This window comes from Gouania willdenowi, chromosome 16 (genome assembly GCF_900634775.1).
Source record: "Gouania willdenowi chromosome 16, fGouWil2.1, whole genome shotgun sequence".
Classification (NCBI taxonomy): Eukaryota; Metazoa; Chordata; class Actinopteri; order Blenniiformes; family Gobiesocidae; genus Gouania; species Gouania willdenowi.
Window position 1 is genome coordinate 23,500,610 of NC_041059.1, and position 22,641 is coordinate 23,523,250.

General features: G+C 39.7%; 1 protein-coding gene across 4 annotated transcripts in view; it reads right to left on the minus strand.

Moving 5' to 3' along the window:
• col14a1a (collagen, type XIV, alpha 1a) overlaps window positions 1-22,641 on the minus strand; it is a 167,416-nt gene that overhangs the window by 111,936 nt on the left and 32,839 nt on the right. For 3 of the 4 annotated variants that reach the window (XM_028471079.1, XM_028471080.1, XM_028471078.1), the window contains exons 4-5: window positions 21,074-21,217; window positions 20,582-20,677 (exon numbers count right to left, since the gene is read on the minus strand). The exons of the other annotated variant lie outside the window; for it this stretch is intronic. In XM_028471079.1, the coding sequence (XP_028326880.1) occupies window positions 20,582-20,677; window positions 21,074-21,217 (240 nt within the window). The remainder of the gene's footprint in view (window positions 1-20,581; window positions 20,678-21,073; window positions 21,218-22,641) is intronic. 4 annotated transcript variants of the gene reach the window in all.

The following is a 22,641-nucleotide window of genomic DNA, read 5'->3' on the forward strand; positions in this document are numbered from 1 at the left end:
GTACAAAGCCCAGGGAATCAGGAGTGCGTCGTCGCTGCCCTAACCAATGCGCCCTCAATCCATTTAGCGCATTTCCCCCTAATGAATATGCATAGAAGGCGGATCTCCCAGGGGGAGTAAAAATATGGGAGGAGGAAATGCAAATAAATGTATGCAGGAGGAGCAATGTGATTCATATAATCTGGAACTGTTTGCGGTGATAGTTTTAGTACCAGAAAATAGTATGACTGAAAAGCAGGTGCAAACACACAAGCAGAGATCATAACTGCAGTAAATGTGGACAGAAAACACAGCAGAAATGAAAAAAAGCCTTGCGTCTATCTCTCCTCTGCGTATCACTGTCTCACACACACGCGATCAAAAACACGCATGCACCCATCTGTCACTCACATTCACAGCCACGCACATTTCTCCACTCCGGGATAAATAAAGAATATCTACCTATCTGCTGTGATTCATCCATTTTTTTATTCATTTCCGCTAATAATACCTCTAATTCTGTTGCTTCACATTTTTATTTTCAGTTCCACGCACTCATGTTCAACACAACACGTACAAAACGCTCATTTAAATAAGGGCGGTCTGCACCAGTTCTGCACGTGCACTAATCATTGCTGCAACCTTAGTGAATTCCGCGCTGCAGGTGAGGAAACTGCGTCACTAAAGGATTTAGGGGAGCAACTGGTTTACCACCTCTTATTTCAGATCTTAGTGAATCCGCCCCTCAGTGTATCGTCCCACCCTATATTTTCTAAACATCATGTTTATTATCTGACTGCGGCTGCTCAACTACAAATAATACAATCAGATTACAAACAATAAGTGCAAAGTAAAGGTCTTTCTTATTAACACAGCTTCTCGGAAATAAAGAATAACAAGGGCATAAAACAAGCCCAACTGGCCAAGGAAAAAGTAAATAAAAAAGAGTGGAAGCAGATAAAAACTGAAAGAAGCTGGAACAAGGCAAAGTGAGAGCTTACACATTATCAGATTGGAGTTAGTGATCATGTAAACAGGAACATCTGCTTCCCACTTGGAAAATATGTTGTATTTGTTCATGTGTGTTTCATGAATAACATCACGTCTTGTCTCACTATGCAATAACCTTTAAAGAAATCTGATGATGGAAAAAATATATAAATATCTAAACCAACGCTTTTAATTTTTCAAATCTATAAGGAGAATATAAATGTGATCACTTCCTGTTATCTGATCAGCTGTTGTTGTCATTAAACATGGTTGATTATTTGAAATCAGTCTGATTGTTACTCATAATTAGGGTAAAATACATTAATTATTGATGTATTCGATTAAACATTGTTTAAGATTCTATTTAAATTCTTAACCAATAACATTTTTTGATAAAATTACACTTCCTAGAAATCCAGATGTTTAGGAAAGGCAAATTCAAAGCAGCAGAGCAACAGCCCATTGAATAGTTAGGAGTTTAATCTCTTACTCTTTAAGTGAGGGTTTAAAGCTAATGACAAAAACGTCTTTGACACGTTCCCACACACAATTAACACTAGTTAACTATCGTCCTACAATTAACTCAAATGACCCATGAGTCCCTTCATTTAATGGAGGACAGATTCTGAGTTAGGCTCACATACACTCAAATGCGCACGCGCACACACACACGCACGCACACACGCACACACACACACGCTCCAAACAAATTAAAAAACAAATAACTCCATCAATGTTTTCCTATTTCTATGATTTTATTACTTTTCCTTAAAAACCTAATCAAATACCCAGCTTTATTCAATTATTCATCCCTTCACTTCAAGTTACTCAAGTTACACGTTAAAGGGCCTTTCTGTGTTTTAAACATCATAAAAGTGCTATTTGTGCTTCATACACATGCCCAAAGTGTTATTTTCATTGATTCCCTCAATCGTTAGTTAGAGGGTGATTTGCTCCTTTCTTACTGCAGGGTGAGCCCAAACATCTCGCTCCAATTTGATGACGCGTTCCCACTTTGATGACGAATTTGACGCGGCACTGAGATGCCGCGCCTCCAGGAAGCTCTCTGCCGTGATTGACATGTAAACAGACACGAAGGTGAACATTTCAGAGTCCTTCGCGCAGTGCTATGTATGTATTTTCTACAGTTTACGTATGTACCGGCGAACGTCCCGCCCCCACGCTCTGTCTCATGTTTATAAAGCAGCATGAGCTCGGCTATGGAGTGGGTGGGAGGAGGGCGGGCCGTACTTTGTTCCTACGTCACCGTGCGGGGAGGAGGAAGTCGGTGTCCAGTCTATAGACATGCCCACTCATGAATATGCATAAGTAGGCCGCAAATCAGCCTGTTTGTGTAGAGTTGCTCAGAAAGTCACTTTTCAGAGGCTAAAACTCTAGAAAACAGGCGAGTTTGGGAAAATGAACCTCAAATACTATGTTTTTGGGGTTCTTAGAACAAATGGAGAAAAATAGCATGATGTGGTACCTTTAATGTTACATTCAGGTTGTATTTTTTTTTGGAAGTTCATCAGTAATTTTGCCATGCCAAACAAATTAAGTGACAACATAATCCACTGTAGCCGCCTTATGCTTTAACAAGGTAAATGGTAAATGGACTTGATTCATATAGCGCTTTTATGCCTACACTGAAGTAGTCCCAAAATGCTTTACAAAATCAATTAATTCACCCATTCACACACCAATGGGACTGAGCTGCCATGCAAGGGCCAACTACTGGGAGCAACTTAGGGTTCAGTGTCTTGCCCAAGGACACTTCAACGCATAGACAGGTATAGACCAGGATCGAATCCCCAACCTCGCGATCAGAGAACAATCCCTCTACCACCTGAGGCAGAACTAACATTGGACGAACAAAGGGACGCATCTCAATGGGACTTGTTTTACTCTGAGCTCTGTGGCGACAGACTGATTTAAAGATGGGAAAACAGATGAAATTGTCAGCAAAATGTGTGAGGATGGAAGAGGTGTATAAGTAGAAATTCTAGAAACTAAACAGGCAATAAATAAAGGCAAACAGCTGCAAAGAGATCAAAAGATTTAGAGCAGATGGATGTTACGCTCTGAAAATTAGCCAAACGCACCTACACACACACACACACACACACACACGCACACACACACACACACACACACACACACACACACACACACACTCAGGCTAAAACAAATGATAATTTAAGAATTAGGGCTGGCTGTGAATATAGAAACCTTTTCCAAGTATGTGCTTTCAACCATTGGCAGAGGTGATGGATATCTAAAGACTCTCTTTCCCTCCGTCTGTTAAATGAATCTCATTGGCCTCTGGTTCAACTTTAACGACGTCTGTCCCTCAAGTTCAATCCCGGGAGTGTCAGTTTCAAGCATTGGTTTGTTAAGTGTGGAAGGCAGCACTCCTCTTTCAGCCTGGTGAGTAATACATACTGTAAAAAGCTAATTAGACTGGAAGGAGGCACCATTGGGCATTATGCACTAAAATTCCACTTCACAAACGTAGTGTTTTGTGTCTTCAAGTAAATGCTATTTTTTGTTTAAACTGATTACAGATGGGGCTAGTAAAGGTATCCAAGTTACTTTATCTACATAAAGTACTTCATATCAGCAAATTTAGAGGTATCAACAATACTTGGTGACATGTACTGTCTAATTTATATTATATTCTAATTTATATTCAGATAAATGAGGTTAAACGGTGAGATTTACTTGTTTTGCATCTTAACTGTTTTATGTAATACTTTACAGGGCTACTAAAAACATAGTACGTACGCGCGCACACACACACACACACACACACACACACACACACACACACACACACACACACACACACACACACACACACACACACACACACACACACACACACACACACACACACACACACACACACACACACACACACACACACACACACACACAGCTGTCCAATAATTATTTAGCAAGAAGCATTATTTGGGTCAGCTTCCCAAAGAACATAGATTACTTTCTTACACATGGGAGCAATAATGGATTTCTTGTAGCTTTGTTAAGCAAAACACAATGATTTATTGTTACTGGCTGCAGAATACCTCGATAACTTTATATTGGATGAAAGAGGAAAGAGTCTTGTGGGTAAGAATATTTGCTTTTCAAAGTCAGAAACAGATTGGTCCGACAGTAATGAAGTTTTCTTTTGAACATAATCTCTCACTTGCAAATAGCGGAAAAAATCCTGTCTCTTGATGTGATATTTATCAACCATTTGGTCAAAGGACAGCATAGAGGGTCCGTCCATTAAGTTTGAGAGAATAGAGATCCCTTTAGATTCCCAAACCCGAAATCCATAGTCAGTCGTTCCCGGTGGAAAGAGAGGGTTATCACACAGAGGTGTAAATAAAGAAGTCAGTTGAGATCGCCCTTCCAATTTTTGAACTATTTTCCATGCCTTTACAGTGAGAATTGAAAGTGGATTACTGCAGGACAACTTCAGATTTTTTAACTTTTTAAGAAATAACAAATTCTTCAAAGGGAATTTGGACATGGAGCCCTCTATATCCAGCCAGAGAGAGACAGGATTTTGAACCCAGTCAGCTGCAGCACGCATGTGAGCACTGAGCTGATATTTCCTTATGTCTGGGAGGTCGAGGCCTCCTTTTGAGGATGGAAGGCATAGTGTGGAGATTTTTAAACGTGGTTTCCTTCCAGCCCAGATGAATGAGCTCATCCATCCATTCAAAGTTTTTATTGTCTTATGTGTGAAAAGAATTGGGATCATCTGAATCGGATATAACAGTCGGGGCAGGACATTCATCTTTAGGAGCGAGACACGGCCCAACCAGGAAAGGGGCAAATTTTTCCATCTCTCAAAGTCCATTTTAATACGATCAAAGAGGGGAATAAAATTACATTTATACATTCTATCAAAATTGGGTACTACTTTGATCCCTAAATATTTAAATCCTTCTGGTGACCACGTGAAAGGGAATGGAGAGGGGATTTTAGGTTTTTCTTTTAAAGTGCCCAAAGGCATAACCTCTGATTTGTTAAAATTTATTTTGTATCCTGAGATGGCACTGAATCTACTGATGGTCTCAACAAGAGAGGGAATGGACACCTCAGGCCTAGTCAAGAAAATAAGGACATCATCCGCGTACAAAGTAATCTTATGATGCCTCTCACCGATAGCTATACCGTGTATGTCCGTATTGACTCGCACAGCTTCCGCTAAAGGCTCGATGGCTAAGGCAAAAAGCAGCGGGGAGAGGGGACAGCCCTGGCGTGTACCCCTCCGAACCTGAAAGCTGGGAGACCGCAGACCGTTTGTTAGGACCGCCGAGCAGGGGCTACTATAGAGAAGCTTAATCCAATTTATAAATGTGCTACCCAAACCAAATTTATTTAAGGTGTAAAACAGAAAAGGCCATTCGACACGATCAAATGCCTTTTCAGCATCAAGAGAGGCAACCAGACCATGCATTGACTTTTGTTGAAAAATTTGTATCACGTTCAGCAACCTACGCATGTTATTGTATGAATTGCGGCCCCTAATGAAACCTGTTTGGTCTTGGTTGATAAGCAAGGGGAGTAGTCCTTCCAGACGTTTTGCTAGCACCTTCGAGAGAATTTTCAAATCGACATTTAATAGAGAGATTGGCCGATACGAAGCACAATCTTCAGGTGGTTTTTCCTTTTTGAGAATTAGTGAAATATTGGCTTCCCTCAAAGACGCAGGCAATAGGCCTTTTACAAATGAATCATTATACATATTTAGAAGTGGATATACTAATACATCTAAAAATTCTTTATAGAATTCGGAACTGAGTCCGTCAGGTCCTGCCGCCTTCCCAGACTGTAATCCTTTAATAGCATCCAAAACTTCTTTCCTAGATATTGGAGAGTCTAAGGAAGATTTTTGATCCTCTGTTAATGTAGGAAGATCGAGATGTGAGAAAAAGCTATCCATTAAACCAGAATTATTAGTATGCAACTGTGAATTATATAGTGTCTCATAGAAATTTCTAAATGTATCATTAATTTTTGCTGTGTCAAAAAATTGCATGCCATTTACATCTTTAATTGAAGAAATATTTTGAGAGTCTGCCTTTTTTTTTGTTAAATAGGCCAAATATCTGCCTGGCTTATCGCCATGTTCATATAATTTTTGTTTAGCGAATCTCATTTTCCGTTCTGCTTCATTTGTTAACAAACAGTCTAGTGCGGATCGAAGAGCAGAGATCTCTTTGAGTTTGCCATTTGAAGATTTAATGAGGTAGTCTTGTTCAGCTTTCTTTAATTTAGATTCTAATATAATTCTCTGTTCTGTTTGTCTTCGTCGTTTACTTTTAGTGTAGGAGGTAATTAGGCCTCTGGAGTAAGCTTTAGATGTCTCCCATAACAATGATGGGTTGTCTGTGGACGCTGCATTGATTGAAAAAAACTGTTTGAATTCCTCCACAAAAAATGAAGCAAATTTTTTATCATATAATATTGAGGAATCGAAATGCCACCTACTGGTCCGATCAGACATACCCCCAATACTACACTCAATAAAGACGGCAGCGTGGTCAGATATAACTATACTACCTATAGAACTTGATGTGATAGATGGCAATAAGGATTTGGGCACAAAAAAATAGTCTATCCGAGTATAGCATGTATGTACCTTTGAAAAAAAAGTAAATTCCTTATCTGTCAGGTGTTGTGCCCTCCACACATCTACAAATGCCAGCTCTTCGCATAGCTTTGAAATTAATTTAGCTTGGGGTAGTAAGTGTTGCTTACCTGCTGGGGATTTGTCCATTAGTGGATTTAAATGGCAATTAAAATCTCCCCCAACAACTAAATTCCTAATATTAAGATTAACTAATTTTGTGAAAGCAGAAACCACGTAGCCCCCCGGTTGTCCAGGGGGGCAGTACAAACTCATAAATGCAACTTCCTCTCCATATAAGATGCCCCTCACAATCACATAACGCCCTCCTGTGTCCTTAATACAGTCTGCCAGTATAAAAGGCACATTTTTCTTGATTAGAATTGCTACACCCCTACTCCTGGATGAGAAAGAGGAGGAATAAACATATCGAAAGACACCCTGCTGTAATTTAGCATGTTCTTTATCATCTAAGTGTGTTTCTTGTAGCAAGGCTATATGAACCTGTTCCCTCCTAAGATAATTCAAGACCTTTCTCCGTTTGATTGGCGTGTGAATGCCATTCACATTCCAAGTACATATTTTCAGTGTCGACATGGTATTAATTTTTCACTTATATAAAACACACATTATTTTAAACACTATCCCATAATATTGTCTATTTGTAAAAGTATTCAACAGAACCGGCCGGAAAAACACATTACGAACACCAAAACAAATGGAAAAGAAAGAAAAACTGCCTAACATTGGCAAAGAACAAAATACACTATTAATCTCCTAATCTGTAGGAGCACAAGTGTAAGGGTTTCCTGGCAACAAGAGTAAGCTCTTATAATAACAAAGAAATAAAAACCTAGCTTACAAAAGGGAGTATTGATATTAGAAATACGACCCACTGTTGTCGAACAAATGCTTACGTATGAATAGTCGTTTCAGTCATTTTAATGCGTGTGAAATATGTCAGCGTGCAGCAGACTGCTACTCACAGAAATACGGAGGTAGCTCACGAGCATCATGGAGACACGTTTTAGTCCGGAGAGTTCTCAACCTCAGATTGTCCCAGAGAGTCCAGGTATTTATCCACATCAGCCGGATTCGAGAAAACTCCGGTGGTCCCACGATGAGTCACCTTGAGTAGGGCGGGGTACAGCATCCTGTATACAGCCCCCACAGACTTCAACCGTTTCTTCACCATATCGAAACCTTTACGTTTACGAACCACCGCGGCTGAGAAATCTTGAAAAATCATCACTGTTGCATCGCCATGTTTCAGTGGCTGCTTCTTCTTACTTTTCTCCCACGACGCGGTCATAATTTTTTGCTTATCCTGGTAGTTGTGAAGTCTCACCACGACCGGACGCGGTCTCTGGTCCCGGGCTGTGAGCGGTCCTGTGCGGTGTGCTCTCTCCACTTTGATGCGGCCCGTCTTCGTCTCGATATTCAAAAGTTTGGGGAGCCAACTCTCAAAAAACAGCGTGGGATCGCCGCCCTCCGCCCGCTCCGGGATATTAAGAATTCGGATGTTCTTGCGTCTGCCTCGGTTCTCCAGACTATCGGCGTATTCCTCCAGCTGTGCCACCTTTTTCTCCAGCGACTTAACCATGGTGTGTATGGGCGCAGAGGCATCCTCTATGGCCGAGATCCGCGTCTCGGCCTCGTTAATGCGCGTCTCGTGACTCTGCAGCTGTTCCTGCTGAGACTGCAGGAGCTGGGATATTGGCTCAAACTTGTCTTCAAAAACTTTAGTCAGGTTTGCTGTTACGGCGCGAATCACCTCCTGAAGTGCCGGAGTCATAGCCTCTGTGTCGCTAGCAGGAATGTTAGCCTCTTCATTAGCCTCACTATTGGAAGCTCCAGCTGCGTCAGACACAGGGCTTTTATTGCGTAGCCTGCCGTCAGACTGCCTTAAAAAGTAGCTATTGATGCTCATTGTAAGTTTAGGCAATGTAAAAATTACAGTCTTGCTGCTAATAAGTGGGTTTTAAGATACAAATTGTAAAATTCTGCGCTGGTACTCCCAAGCCCGACTTTACTTCACGCCGCCATTTTGAAAACCAGGAAAGAGTCTTGTAGCAGCAGCTGCTGCTTTATTTGTATGAAGTCCATGTGCCTATCCTATTGAAATGAAATAACCGACTCATTGGTGCAACACCCCTCACCTCCTCTTTGCATCTGTATGTATAATATATACTAGTATATGTATAATACTACAGGTTTAGTCAGGTTATTTTCTTTAAAAGTCCAAACAGAGCAACTAGAAGATGAAACCTGTCAGTTTATGAGACTTGGCGCCGCCATGTTGTGTGACACAGCCGTAGTAGGTGTTGTGACACAATCTGTGACCTGACATAACTTAAGACATCAGCCCAGGAGCTAAAGATATATTTTAAACACCAGAAATAACTAAGGCTAAATCAAACTGTAAAGCTATGCATTCTTTTTAATGAAATGTAAATTTCCAGTATTTAAAGCTGATATCTGGAGTTTCTGAGTAATCTATGTTTATGTATGATTCTTTTGAAATGTGAAAAAAAAATACCTAACTAGTCTTTTACTACCGCAGGTGGCCATTCATATATATTAATGTATATAAGTCCCTCTTTCATCCTATAGACCCCCATACAAATGGAAACGATCGCCGAGTGCGCCCAGCCAAAAGGCTTCAACTTTTTGAGACTGTCAATCAAAGTGAATGTGGAACTGTGCACGGAAACAAGGCCGCATCCTGACCCATAGACCTATATCAATGTGACCCAATGCGACCTGTTATGTTCCGCGATGCACATACAGAAAAGTAGAGGCATGGCTTCTGGTAGTTTGCAGATGCAGTGGGAGGAAGTGGAGCTCTTTAGGGCGGGACATCGATACGTTTCTCAGAAACTCCAGACATCAGCTTTAAGTGAACTATACACATAGATTCTCCAAGCACAGTGGTTCCCAACCGTTCTTGTCTTGTGTCCCCCTTGAGCCTTTTTGTCATACCAGTAAGTACCCCCTCATTCATACGTGTTCATGATTCTCCAAAAGTAGAACATAACACAACTGAATATTCAACACAAGTCATTTTATTTCATCTTCTTAAATTGAACAATTAATATTCAGGCTTTATCTTCTTATTTAACTCAAATTAAACATAAAATCATGTTGCCTTCAAGGCAATAAAAATGATAAATATAAGAATACTATTATAGTAAACGTTTGTATTATTAATACTGTATTATTAATACTAATATATTATGATTACATTGTTATTGAAGAAAAATAACAAAGTTGAAATTAGAAAAAAAAAACAATAAATAGAAATAATAAGTAATATAAATAAATAAATACAAATTAAAAAAATTACCTGCCTGTGTTATACTGTATATAACTTTTATGACATTTACTACAAAAGGAGCATCTTTGAATATGTCCCCTCTAAACTTTAAATTTTAAAAACAAGTCATAGCGCACACGTACCATTTTATTGACGGACTTATGAAATGACTGACAATATTTTTATTATCTTGGAAATAAATTCCTAATTTTTTCCACGTACCCTCTGCAATGTGCTCAAGTAACCCTAGGGGTACGCGTACCCCTGGTTGGGAAACACTGTCGTAGCAGACGGTGACACAACACAAAGAGGGAAAAAATGCAGATTGTACATGTAAGAAACGGAAATTCAAAAGTAAGGAGGAATGCTCTTCATATTTCCTCGTCGTTCAATCTTCCCTCAGAGCTAAGATTGAACTCACAACTGCCTGATCAATGATTCGAGACTTCACCTTTTAGTGTAGCCTACAGACCAACAAATGACTGGCATCTGTGTGGAGGACTGGAGCAGACTACAAAATACTACCTGGGGTGGAGGAAACACCCCATCAAAGACTTTTCAGTTTCCCTCAGGGACACAATCAGCCAATGACAATTCAAGAGCAGACGGAACAGGTTTCACTTTGAGCTCAGCAGATATGGTCGGTGTTTGGTTCAGTGAAGCTTGTGCTTATGGCTCTGACTGATATGGTTAGGCAATTAGTAGATTATCTTCACAACAACATGGGCTGGCAGTACTAGTTGTGTAAGCAAATGGTGACTTTTTTTCCCTCTACATTGAATTAAATCCATCTCACTGGCATCTCCTCACACCAAGTTGTTTCTGTTTACCTTGTTTTGACCTTGTTTTCTGAAATACAAATATAAATGTGTTCTTCTTCCCTGAAAGTGCAAAAAAAAATGAGTAAATTCCAAACTCCCTGTAAACCACAGATGCGACATGGGTTTGTCAATGGTGGTGTTGCACAGAGGTAGTTAAAGGAAGATAATTCTCTCATTGTGTGTCATTAATTCAGGCGAACATTCAATGACTTTTATAGGTTTTGTGTAGCCTGACTCCATCCACACGTATCGTTTGTAACTGCAGTCCCCGATCCTCTTGCACCGGATCGCATAAATCTTGCCTTACCTCGCCTGAAAATGTCATCACCCTAAACTATAAAGATCCACATGATGAATCTTAAAAGTTTCTCTGGGTCTGAGGCTTCCTTAGAGTAAAAACTGTATTGTATTAAATGTACTGGGTATTAAAGAGAGGCCCGCACAGGTTGTCATTGTATGCCTGCGTGCCTAACAAAAAGAGATAAATGCTCGCTTTCACACGCACAACCACGATAAAACCGCTTTTTCTGCTGAAAACAAATGTATTTGGGTTTGAAGTAGAACTGTTGATTGAGCCTAGTCCAACTCTTGACTTGATATTTTCGTCAAAGTATTAAAATGTGGCATATTTTGATGTACAAATGTAAGAGTAACTGCTCTCTATGGGTTGAAACCGGCTGACAATGGTACTTTGTGACATTTTTGTCGATTCTTACGTCACTCCCACACACGTGCACACACATGCACACAAGAGAAAAATGCACAAGAATGGGAGCCAGCTGTTAATGAAAGGCTTTGTAAACCACCCATCCTGACATGGGAACACACTGGAACAAAGTGACTAAGTGGTGATGACTGAGTTAGCAACTGTATTACACTTACACAACGTATAGTATAGTATAGTATAGTATAGTATAGTATAGTATAGTATAGTATAGTATAGTATAGTATAGTATAGTGTTTTCTGTGAACAAAACATAGGGTCTTTCTTACCAGGGACACCATTATAGTGCAATATTCCATTAAACAAAATATTGGTTCCTTCAACAAACAGTGACAAAATTTATTTGAAGACCTACCTGCACATTTTAGCAAAAAAGTAGAAAAGGTTTTGAAAATAATAAAATAAATCTTAAATCCAAAAAAAGAGAAAAAAAATCATTATTTTATAAATCCATACTTAGCGTGAGCATATCGATAATCGATCGTGCGAAAAAAATATCAGGATATATCGCCGTATCGAGATACTATCACACGCCTAGTCAACTGGCCACGTGGTGGGCAACCAATAACCTCCAATAACAGTGAACACTCCCCACTGACCATCAGTGGTACGGAGAAAGTCAGCAGCATCAAATTTCTGGGAGTGCACCTCACTGATGACCTAATGTGGTCCACCAACACCACAGCTATCACCAAAAAGGCCAAGCAGCACCTCCACTTCCTTAAGGAAAGTGAACACACCTCCTCCCATCATGTCCACATTCTACAGAGGATCCATAGAAAGTATCCTGACATACTGCACCACAGCCTGGTTTGGAAACTGCACGGTCTCAGACTGGAAGTTCCTGCAGAGGATGGTAAGGACAGCGGAAAGGATCATAGGTATCACTCTGCCTTCCATCATTGACATTCACACAACACGTTGTCGTCAGAGGGCTACCAACATCACAGCTGACCCATACCACCCCTCCCACCAACTTTTGGCACTGCTACCATCTGGAAGGAGGTTTTGAAGCATCTGGGCCAGATCTGCTCGACTGTGCAACAGTTTCTTCCCCCAAGCAATCAGGGCCCTGAACACATAAGGACACTATTGCGCTAGCCTCTCTCTCCTCCCCCTCAATGGACAATCAAACACTGGGCACTTTAAATACAACACAAGCACTTTAGTGCTTGTGGTGGCTCATTTTTTTTTTTATAATTTTACTATTTATTATACACAAACATGATTATCTGGCTGTTACAGTTTTTAAAATGTTTTTTAACGCTGTTTGTCTGTACACTAATGTCGTGTAGTGGACCTATTGTTTGACTGTTGTGTGTATCAAATGGCTGAGAGGAAGACTATTTTGCTTTTTTGTATGGAAATACACTGAAATGACAAATAAAAAAAAACTTATCTTACCTTATCAAATAAACAACTTTCAAAAGGACAGAACGATTACAACATTGTGATTGTTTGTCACATATTATCACCAATACAACAGCTCATAAACACACACATAAAACCCAGTGGAGACGTCTAATCTCCAACAGGATGGAGGCTGTGAGCGGTTTTGATAACAGTATACCAAATAAATGTACCCTAATAATCTACCGAACTGACAGGAAGGAGAATACGGCAACTAGAATTATCTGTGCATGTGTGTATGTGGGTTAATTTATTTATATTTCATTAAATCTGTGCCACCTGTCTGAGATTCAGCAGTATTTTTGGATTCATTGTTATAAATAAATCCACCACGGGCCGATCCATCAATTAAAGCTGCATGACAATGGAGGTAATTTTGTAAGCAGATGTGTCTGCCCAGAGGAACATACTTTTTTACCAGATGCCGTTTCAGCCTCACCGTACATCTGTTTAAATATATAGAGCAGAAGAAAACCAAAGTTTAGGGATTCACATATCACCAGTAAATATGGCTTTTAAATGCCAAGAAAGTTTTTTCAGGTCACTACAGAAAGACGAGGACAGTTATACTAATTTTCTACTTTCTAATAAAGTAACCACAACAAATACAAATAAGGAAAGAACATAGGAGACAAACATGACAAATGCAGAATTTTCAATGAATTTCATTTCAATTAATTCAATACTTTCCACTGTCTCTGAGTGCAGGGTGATAAACACACATCTTCAAAGTCACTTTCTTGTGTTGCTGAAGATTGTAGTCCACTTGAAATATTTGATTTACAATACACATAGACTACCGGTCAAAAGTTTTAGAACACCCTAATTTTTCCCCTTAATTCAAGTTGTGCAAGTCCAATGAATAGCTTGAAATGGAACAAAGGTAAGTACTGAACAGCCAGAGGTTAAAAAAACAAAGGTTTGGTTACCCAAAACTGAAAAAATATTGTACATTTCAGAATAACACAAATAGGCCTTTTTCAGGGAACACGAAGTGGGTTAAAAATCTAAAGCTGTTCTGGAGCAATGAAGGTTGAACCAGCCTTGAAAGCTGATGCTAATAATTCTTACAGGTGTTCCAACTTTTCTTGATTACTTACAACTTCCGCTTTCCTGCTTGCACTCGGAGGAGTGCTTTGCTGCTCTTTTGTCTTGTTTTTGTCTTGTTTTAATCTAACAGGACCCTCTATCTGCATTCCGATCCTGAATCTAATCATGGAATTGATTATCTGGTCTTTCTTCACTTTTCGTCAAAACTCTCAACAAGGATTACGGGCAATGGGAGAGTCCGTAAGTCCTGAGAACGTGGAAGACGTCCACCAGACCAGATTGGAATTTATGATAACGGGTCTTCTGCTGATTGGATTTGGCATTTTCCTGATTTATTGCACAAATTTGGCCACTAGTCACCGATGAAAAGAGTTGAATATCTCAGAACTCACAGATGGTATCCACCATGTGAACTTAACAGGAGTGGAGAGTTTGGTTCAAGGAATGGCCACATTATTAGAATTTATTAAAATTGACCAGAAACAATAAGGCTGACAGTCATGTTATGTCTAGTCCGTCAGACAAAAAAAACTTCTCTTATCTCTTCGACTCCCTGAGATGAACAGTCTGTCAAGGTCTGTTTCTTTCTCCACACTCTTTCAAGGATGGAATGCTATTGATTCGACGCGCCGACCATTCCCTTACTTTCATGAACACCTGGGCAGGCTCGGCTAACGAACTCTTGAGGTCATCTCTATGGCAAAGCCGGCTCGCGTCATCGCCAATGGAGAACTCTGAGGAGTCTGCAGCTGAGTCTCAGCAAATCAAACGAACACTTTCACTCCTACATTCGCATACACAACTTTTTTATTTCACCTCTCCTCTGGCTCCAACCCCTCCTCCTTCCCAGCAGATTGTGACAGGAGGCGAGCCGTAAGGGCAGCGCCATCCTGAGGCTGACCAGAGAACTACCCATTCTAAGACCCATCCCTTGTGCTAACGTGCTGTTGTATTGTATTGAATGTTGTGTTTGTTGGTTGTCGTTGAAATGTTTGCTGAAGAGTTTTTTTCATGATCCCAACTCCGCCCCTTCCTCTCTACAAGGGCCCAGTTTGGTTTGTGCCTTTTTTTTACCTCTTCTTCTTACCCATTGTTTCATATTTCTCATCTAAGAAACGGAGTGCTGCTCTTGTGGCTGCTCCCCAGTATTCCCGTACCTGTCTCCCATGTGATATGTTATTGTCTTTCATGTTTCTTGGTCGGGATGTAACTGAGACTGAATTGCCCCTCGGCTGAATCTGAATCTGTCTGCATAAAAGCAGTGATAGAACACACTAGGGTACCAGACCCTCATGAGCATCAGGTGAACAGTATTGTGCATGGATTACATGATTTCTTTTTCAACTCAAATTGCTTATTTGTTCTATGCTTTCATCCCAGAGTGCAACGACAATAAACTGAATAATTTTCAGTAAAAAGTGTGCTGTTCTAAAACTTTTGACCGGTAGTGTATATTTATATATATGCATTTTTTCACCAAGAAGCTCATTTATATGTATTCATGCATATGAATAGCCTGGCAATTTTCTCTCTCTCTTTGAGTGGTTGCTCTTTTGCTCCATCAGCATCACGGTTAAATTATATTGTGCATATAATACATTAGGTTAACAGTGCACAAAAGGGATGACACTCACACTAAAAAAAAAAGGCTGTTAAAATAGAGATGGAACCACAAAGTGCCTAGTTCCACTATTTCCAACTTATCTAAAGTTTTCCAAAGCACTAACATACACAAACAAGCATGAGACACACATTGATAAAAGGTGTTCATGCAATCAACAAATGTGCCAATATAGGGGAAAATATAGGGGAAAAAATGCATTTTTGAATAGAGAAACAAGTACACTGTATAAACAATAGTTCAAAAAACCAGAGTAAAAGTCTGAATTTTAGACTCCTTGACTTGACCGTGTAGGAGCTCCTACTTCAGGTGGCGTTCCAAGTCACTTTTTGAAGTAGGAAGTTGGAAACTCCAGAGTCATTTTGTATGTTTACAGAATCATTTTCCTTTATCAAACGAATTCCTCTCTTCCCTCATACTGATGCAATAGTTCTTTAAACAGTTTAAAAGTAGGAAAAATAAATGTTTTTTTTCTTTATTTTGAACAAATATGGCACTTTAATAAGACTTTTAATAAAAAGATATTTGTACATGAGTCATTCTCAGAAGGAGATTTAAGTAACAAACCAGAGAAAGATTGATATTTTTGATAAGAAGAAGGAACATGAATAATCTGTCAGGATTTATCGAATTATGACTGTCTTTTGGGGTAAATAGAACCCAATGCTGATGTCTGATCTTTTATTACACCACACATAAAGAGGACCAGGACAGAGGATTGATCGTACACTGAGTCCTGAGTCCCATCAATCTTTTGTGTGTGCAGTGTCAGCGGATAGAATTTATTGGTTCCGGATCAGGCCTGGAGCAATCCTGGGCATGTCAAAAAATCCTGTGGTGTAGGACCACATCGAACCGATTCATGTTGAAGAAAAGCTCGCTGACCAAAGGAAGCATCGCATACCACCTGAGGAATATTTCTAGAATATGCTGTTTTAACTTTTAAAGACACAAACTATTTTACATCTCATGTTAGATTACTGTAACAGCCTTTTTTTATCTGCATGAACCAAAATTCCATAAATCAAACTCAGCTGCCAGGCTTTTAACAAGAACTAAGAAATATGACCATATTAACGTTTTTACACTGGCTCCCAGTATGTTTCAGGATTGATTTTAAGATTTTATTGATTACTTTTGAGGCTCTAAATGGCCTTACCCCCAAGTCACCTCACAGAGCTTTTATTACTGTATATAGCAGCACATACCTTAAGACCCTCAGGCAAAGTCCCTCTCTGTTTTACGGGCCCGGCTGAAAACTATAGGTGACAGAGCCTTTTCAGTCCCAACATTCTGGAATGATCTGCCCGAGGAGATCAGGTCTGCTGACTCTGTGACATACTTTTATCGGAGAGCCTTTTCTGATTTTTAGTAACTTTTATTTTGTTTTTATTATTTCTGCTTTTAAACCGTTTTAATCTCTGACCAAAACTACATATCTTTTATTTTTGAATGTATAGCTGCCTTTGGAAAACACCTTGTAACATCTGTTTTGAAAAGTGCTATATAAATAAAGTTTATTATTAATACTATTATAAAGTTACATGACTGGTGTACTGATGAGTTGAAATGTAATGAATACATACAGTGTGTATGGAAAGTATTCAGACTCCTTTAAATTTTTCACTGTTTCATTGCAGCCATTTGCTAAAATCAAAAAAGTTCATTTTATTTCCCATTAATGTACACTCAGCACCCCATCTTTATAGAAAAAACCAGAAATGTAGATTTTTTTTTTTATAAATTTATTAAAAAAGAAAAACTGAAACATCACATGGTCAAAAGTATTCAGACCCTTTGCTCAGAACACAGTTGCTCCGAAGCCACTCCTTTGTTATTTTAGCTGTGTGCTTAGGATCATTGTCTTGTTGGAAGGTGAACCTTCGGCCCAGTCTGAGGTCCTGAACATTCTGGAAGAGGTTTTATTCCAGGATATCTCTGTGCTTGGCCGCATTCATCTTTCCTTCAATTGCAACCAGTCGTCCTGTCCCTGCAGCTGCAAAACACCCCATAGTGATGCTGTCACCACCATGTTTCACTGTTGGGATTGTATTGGGCAGGTGATGAGCAGTGCCTGGTTTTTTCCACACATACCACTTGGAATTAATGCCAAAAAGTTCAATCTTGGTCTCATCAGAACAGAGAATCTTATTTCTCATAGTCTGGAAGTCCTTCATGTGTTTTTTGGCAAACTCTATGCAGGCTTTCATATGTCTTGCACTGAGGAGAGGCTTCCGTCGGGCCACTCTGCCATAAGGCCCCAATGGTGGAGGGCTGCAGTGATAGTTGGCTTTCTCTCATCTCCATACTGCATCTCTGGAGCTCAGCCACAGTGACCACATTTACATGGGAGCTTTAATTCCTCTTTAAAGTGGAATAAAAGGTAAATCCTCTTTAACCCGACCTTGTAAACACATAATTCCTTATGCTAATTTAATTCAGAATTAAAGTTAATTCCGAATTACGTGGCTGGTTTATTCCATTTTTACTTTTCTTGTAAACACTTCACTTGGTTAATTTAAGTTAATTCACATCGTTTTGCGCATGCACGACTTGTGGCGATGGCGCGCTGGTGACGACATAATCCAAGATGGCGGCGGCCCGGACTCCACCTTAGACTATTTAAAAAGACATGGATATAATGAAAAGAGTGAATGGATGGCGGCATAAACAATAGGGATGTAACGATTCACTCAACTCCCGATACGATTTGATTCACGATACTGGGTTCACGATACGATTCTCTTACGATTTATTTTACAAAATGGGACTGTAGACAATGTAGAAAATACGGTATTATTTTCCTTTTATTTTTCATTGTCAAAAGAATTCCTTGATAAACTATTCAAAACAATGCAATTTAACTAAAAATAAATCTTGAATGAAATAAATAAAGGAATAATACAAATGAAAATGAAGCCTATTAATTTAAATTCTGGTTCAATAATAAACAATGCAAAACTGCATAATAGTTATTTTTCTTTTTAAAAGTGCAACTGAAAATGTATTTTGTGCCTTAACAATTGGACTTTATATAAAAAAAAAAAAAAAAAAAAAACGTCATTGCACTGATTTACGTCATATTTGTTTGGACCAGCAGAGGGCGCTGGTAATACAGTGGTCGGTTGGCATGCAGATATCTTTCAGTGAAGAAGAGAAGCTATGCTAGCAGACAGAGCTAATAGAAAAACGTGACTTTTACAGATATTCAAGTAATATTACAGATATTCTTTCGGTGCTTAAGAATAGAGGGCGGCCAGAAAGAAAGTATTAGCAGACTCCGCCCGCCGCCTACACTTGTGGATCGATATCAACCGTGATACCTATGAATCGATTTTTAACTGCCTTACGATTAATCGTTACATCCCTAATAAACATGCAAACTTTCACACGGACTTAGTAAACACACACAGACCTCGGTAAACGGAACAGGCTGCTGCTTCAAGACTACAATCAAAATAAGGTGAAAAGAGCATTTTAATTCCAAATGATTTAACTCAGAATAAATAATTCTGAATTAAAAATCGTCATGGCCAGTGATCTTTGGGTTCTTCTTTAACGCTCTCACCAAGGCTCTTCTCCCCACGATTGCTCAGTTTGGCTGGACGGCCAGGTCTAGGAAGAGTTCTGGTAGACCCAAACTTCTTCTGTTTAAGGATTATGGAGGCCACTGTGCTCTTAGGAACCTTGAGTGCTGCAGAAAATATTTTGTAACCTTGGCCACAATTCTGTCTCTGAGCTCCTTGGGCAGTTCCTTCAGCCTTGTGATTCTCATTTGCTCTGACATGCACTGTGAGCTGTAAGGTCTTATATAGACAGGTGTGTGCCTTTCCTAATCAAGTCCAATCAGTTTAATTAAACACATCTGGATTCCAATGAAGGCGCAGAACCATGTCAAGGAGGATCAGAAGAAATGGACAGCATGTGAGTTAAATATGAGCGTCACAGCAAAGGGTCTGAATACTTATGACCATGTGATATTTCAGTTTTTCTTTTTTAATAAATTTGCTAAAATTTCTGCATTCTGTTTTTATCCGTCAAGGTGGGGTGCTGAGTGTACATTAATGAGAAATAAAATTAACTTTTTTGATTGTAGCAAATGGCTGCAATGAAACAAAGAATGAAACATTTAAAAGGGTCTGAATACTTGTGAATTAAAATAAAATTGGGTGATTACAAAATTAACTTATACATAACTGATTAAAGAAAGCACTGTTGTTGATATGTATCTACTGCTGCCCCTGGTTTCTTCATCAACTGCTGTGTGTTGTATTAAATCATGGAAAGTATTTTATTTTATTTTTTTATTGCCTTCACAAAAGCTTTTGTTTGTTGCTTTAATAGTAATTTTTCAAACATCTATTGATTGTCATCGCTCCAGCAACACAGTCAATAGTCAGCCACTAGTTTATTTGTATCCTATTCAGACCAGAACACCGCAAAACAAGCTTTTTACGAGCTGAAACAAGCGCAGAGTGCATGAAAACAGGAGCTGTACCAGAAAATTGTGTGGGATACCAGCTGAAAAAAAAACACAATCCTCTTTCGTGTTCAACTGTGCACAGACAGCAAGACAATCTTTTGGTATTTGTGGTGTGTGTGTGTTAGCGGGCAGAGAAAATCAGTGCGAAGTGGGTCACGGAACGGCTCTGACAGGGTGTTTAGATACGGGTGTAGCCATTTATCTAATCAGTCTTATACTTTATATTCTAATAAGTGAGTGGAATGCAGGAGGAATGCAGACCTGGACTACTGCAAAGACTCATCAGGAGAGCAGTCATCTGCCATAAAGAGAGACTGGGCTTTAATTTGGATCCCAGCAATAAAAGGCGATAAAACACAATCTGTCTCTCCGTCTGTGCCGAGTGAACCCATACCTGAGCAGCAGAGTTGTTTCAACATTATTGCGGCAACAGAATTGAGGACGTTATAAAAATTGAGTGCAATCAAGATCATTAATACGTTTGTCTGACGGAGAGATTTGCAAGGTGGCTCCTTTCCTGGTTTCGGGCATTTGTCCTACCTCCAGAGATCTCATTGGCATCCTCAGGAGAAACAGCAGAATCAGTCATCCTGTGAGGCTCAGTCTTATCTCTTCCATTACGTTCACCTGTTTGACCTGCAGGAAACAACATCAATCATTAAGTCCAATGCAAAACAGTAAACACTTCATTAATAATACAAAAAACACAAGAATGAAAACAACACAGCAACAACAAAGACTGAACATACCAGTAGTTATTGAAATCGTTAGAATTGTGTTTGAGGGTGGCATGTGTTTGAAGATGAGAGCTTTAGACTTTTGAAAATGAATGTAATCTGCACAAAATCTTAGCAATGCAATCAAATAATAATCTAGCATAACAAAGCAGAAAAGATGTGAGTTCGTTTGCTAATTTATGGACTACAAAGTTGAACATAGTTGAAAGTAGATCAAAGGTTGTTAGTGATGAATATAAACTGTAGTGCGTGAGCTGAAAAAATAGAAAACAGTGGGAAACACACAGACACCAACCTTTGAGTCTGCCCTGAAGAGGTCTGCTCTGCTCATTGCCACTGACCGCAAGCACACTGAAATTGTAGTCTTTGGACGGGTTGTAGTCTGTTATTAACACTTTAGTGTCAGATTTAGATATAATGATCTCCTTCTGCTGACCACCTAACAAAAACAGAGAAACAAGAAGAAACAAAAATCATGTTAGACTTAAGAAGGTACAGTATGTGGCTGTGTGCGTGCGTGTGTGTATGGGTGTGTGTGCGTGTGCATCTTGTGTGCCCTGGCCTTGCAGGGTGATGACTAATGACACCTTTGGAAGGAGAAGATTAATCTTCCTGAAGGTGACTGCAGATCAGCTGAGGTAAAAGCATCAATCAACTTCTCAAATTAGAAGCTCGATCTGTGTAGGCGCAAAAAAAAAAAAAGCCACCGATCGAACTAATGGGAATGTTGGGACTTTTGTGGATGCATACTTAGCCAGCAAGGAATAGCTGTGGCTGACACTGAGGGGTCACATCTCCTCCTCTAGAGAGAGTCTCCTCTCTAGTAACAGAAGCTTTTTGGAATTATCAGATTTCAAAATGTATCTTTATGTTGTTGGCTTTTTCTAACCCTCACTGACTGTAGCACTTTGAGATCTAATGAGATCAAGTGCAATACAAATAAATTATTATTTTTGAGTAATGTGATTAGTTTTTGTAAATGCTTCTCACAAAGGGCTGTAATACGTATGGATTTTTTCTTATTGCACTAACTTCAGGGATTTACTCAGTGTGTGCTGTACTCTGTACTACAATGCTGGTTTACTTCTTATGCTGCGTTCACACCAAATGCGTCTTTTGAGGCACCGGACACGTCTGCTGCACAAAACGTTCCGCAGGTTTCGCAGGACCAAAATATTCGCTTCATATGCGCGTTTGAAGCGAAGCACCGCCCACCAGCGACACATCAAACTTGGTGGGTTTCACTGCCTGCTGAAGCGAGGAGCTGCGCTCCTTTTTCTTCTCATAAACATAAACCATCAGTGAAAAAAGGGGGTGTGTTTAGTGGCTAATGCTATCCTAGCTCAGTGCCAACTTTTAAAGATGAAAACTACAGATAAAACTTTTACCTGCTACTACCACCTCCTCACTGATTCTCCTACACACCTTCCTAGTCTGGTCCCGGTTATACAGGTCGTGTCATTCAGCTCCAGGTGGTCACACACAGCTTCTACTCCATGGTTGAACGGGTGAACAGACCGGTATCCATGTTGATGGCCTGACGTTATCGTCACGTGAAACAGTCGCAGGAGTTCAATATTTAAACTTTTGCAAAAGTGCAAATATGACAAACGACCAACGCTCTTGACGCGCGGGACACATCTATCCATTGAATTTGTGTGTAACCTGAACGCACAAATATTTTGTGATGCATTCGGTGTGAACGCAGCATTAAGCCTGATGTATGTTACGCTCTAGCTGCACGTAGCTCTCTACGTCACCGTAGACCCCCACACCGTAAGCTGACATGCACCTCCGTCGAGGCGTCGTGGTCCGTAAGGGCTGTGATTGGTCCGCCCCAAACCTCATCCCCAGTCATTGCCT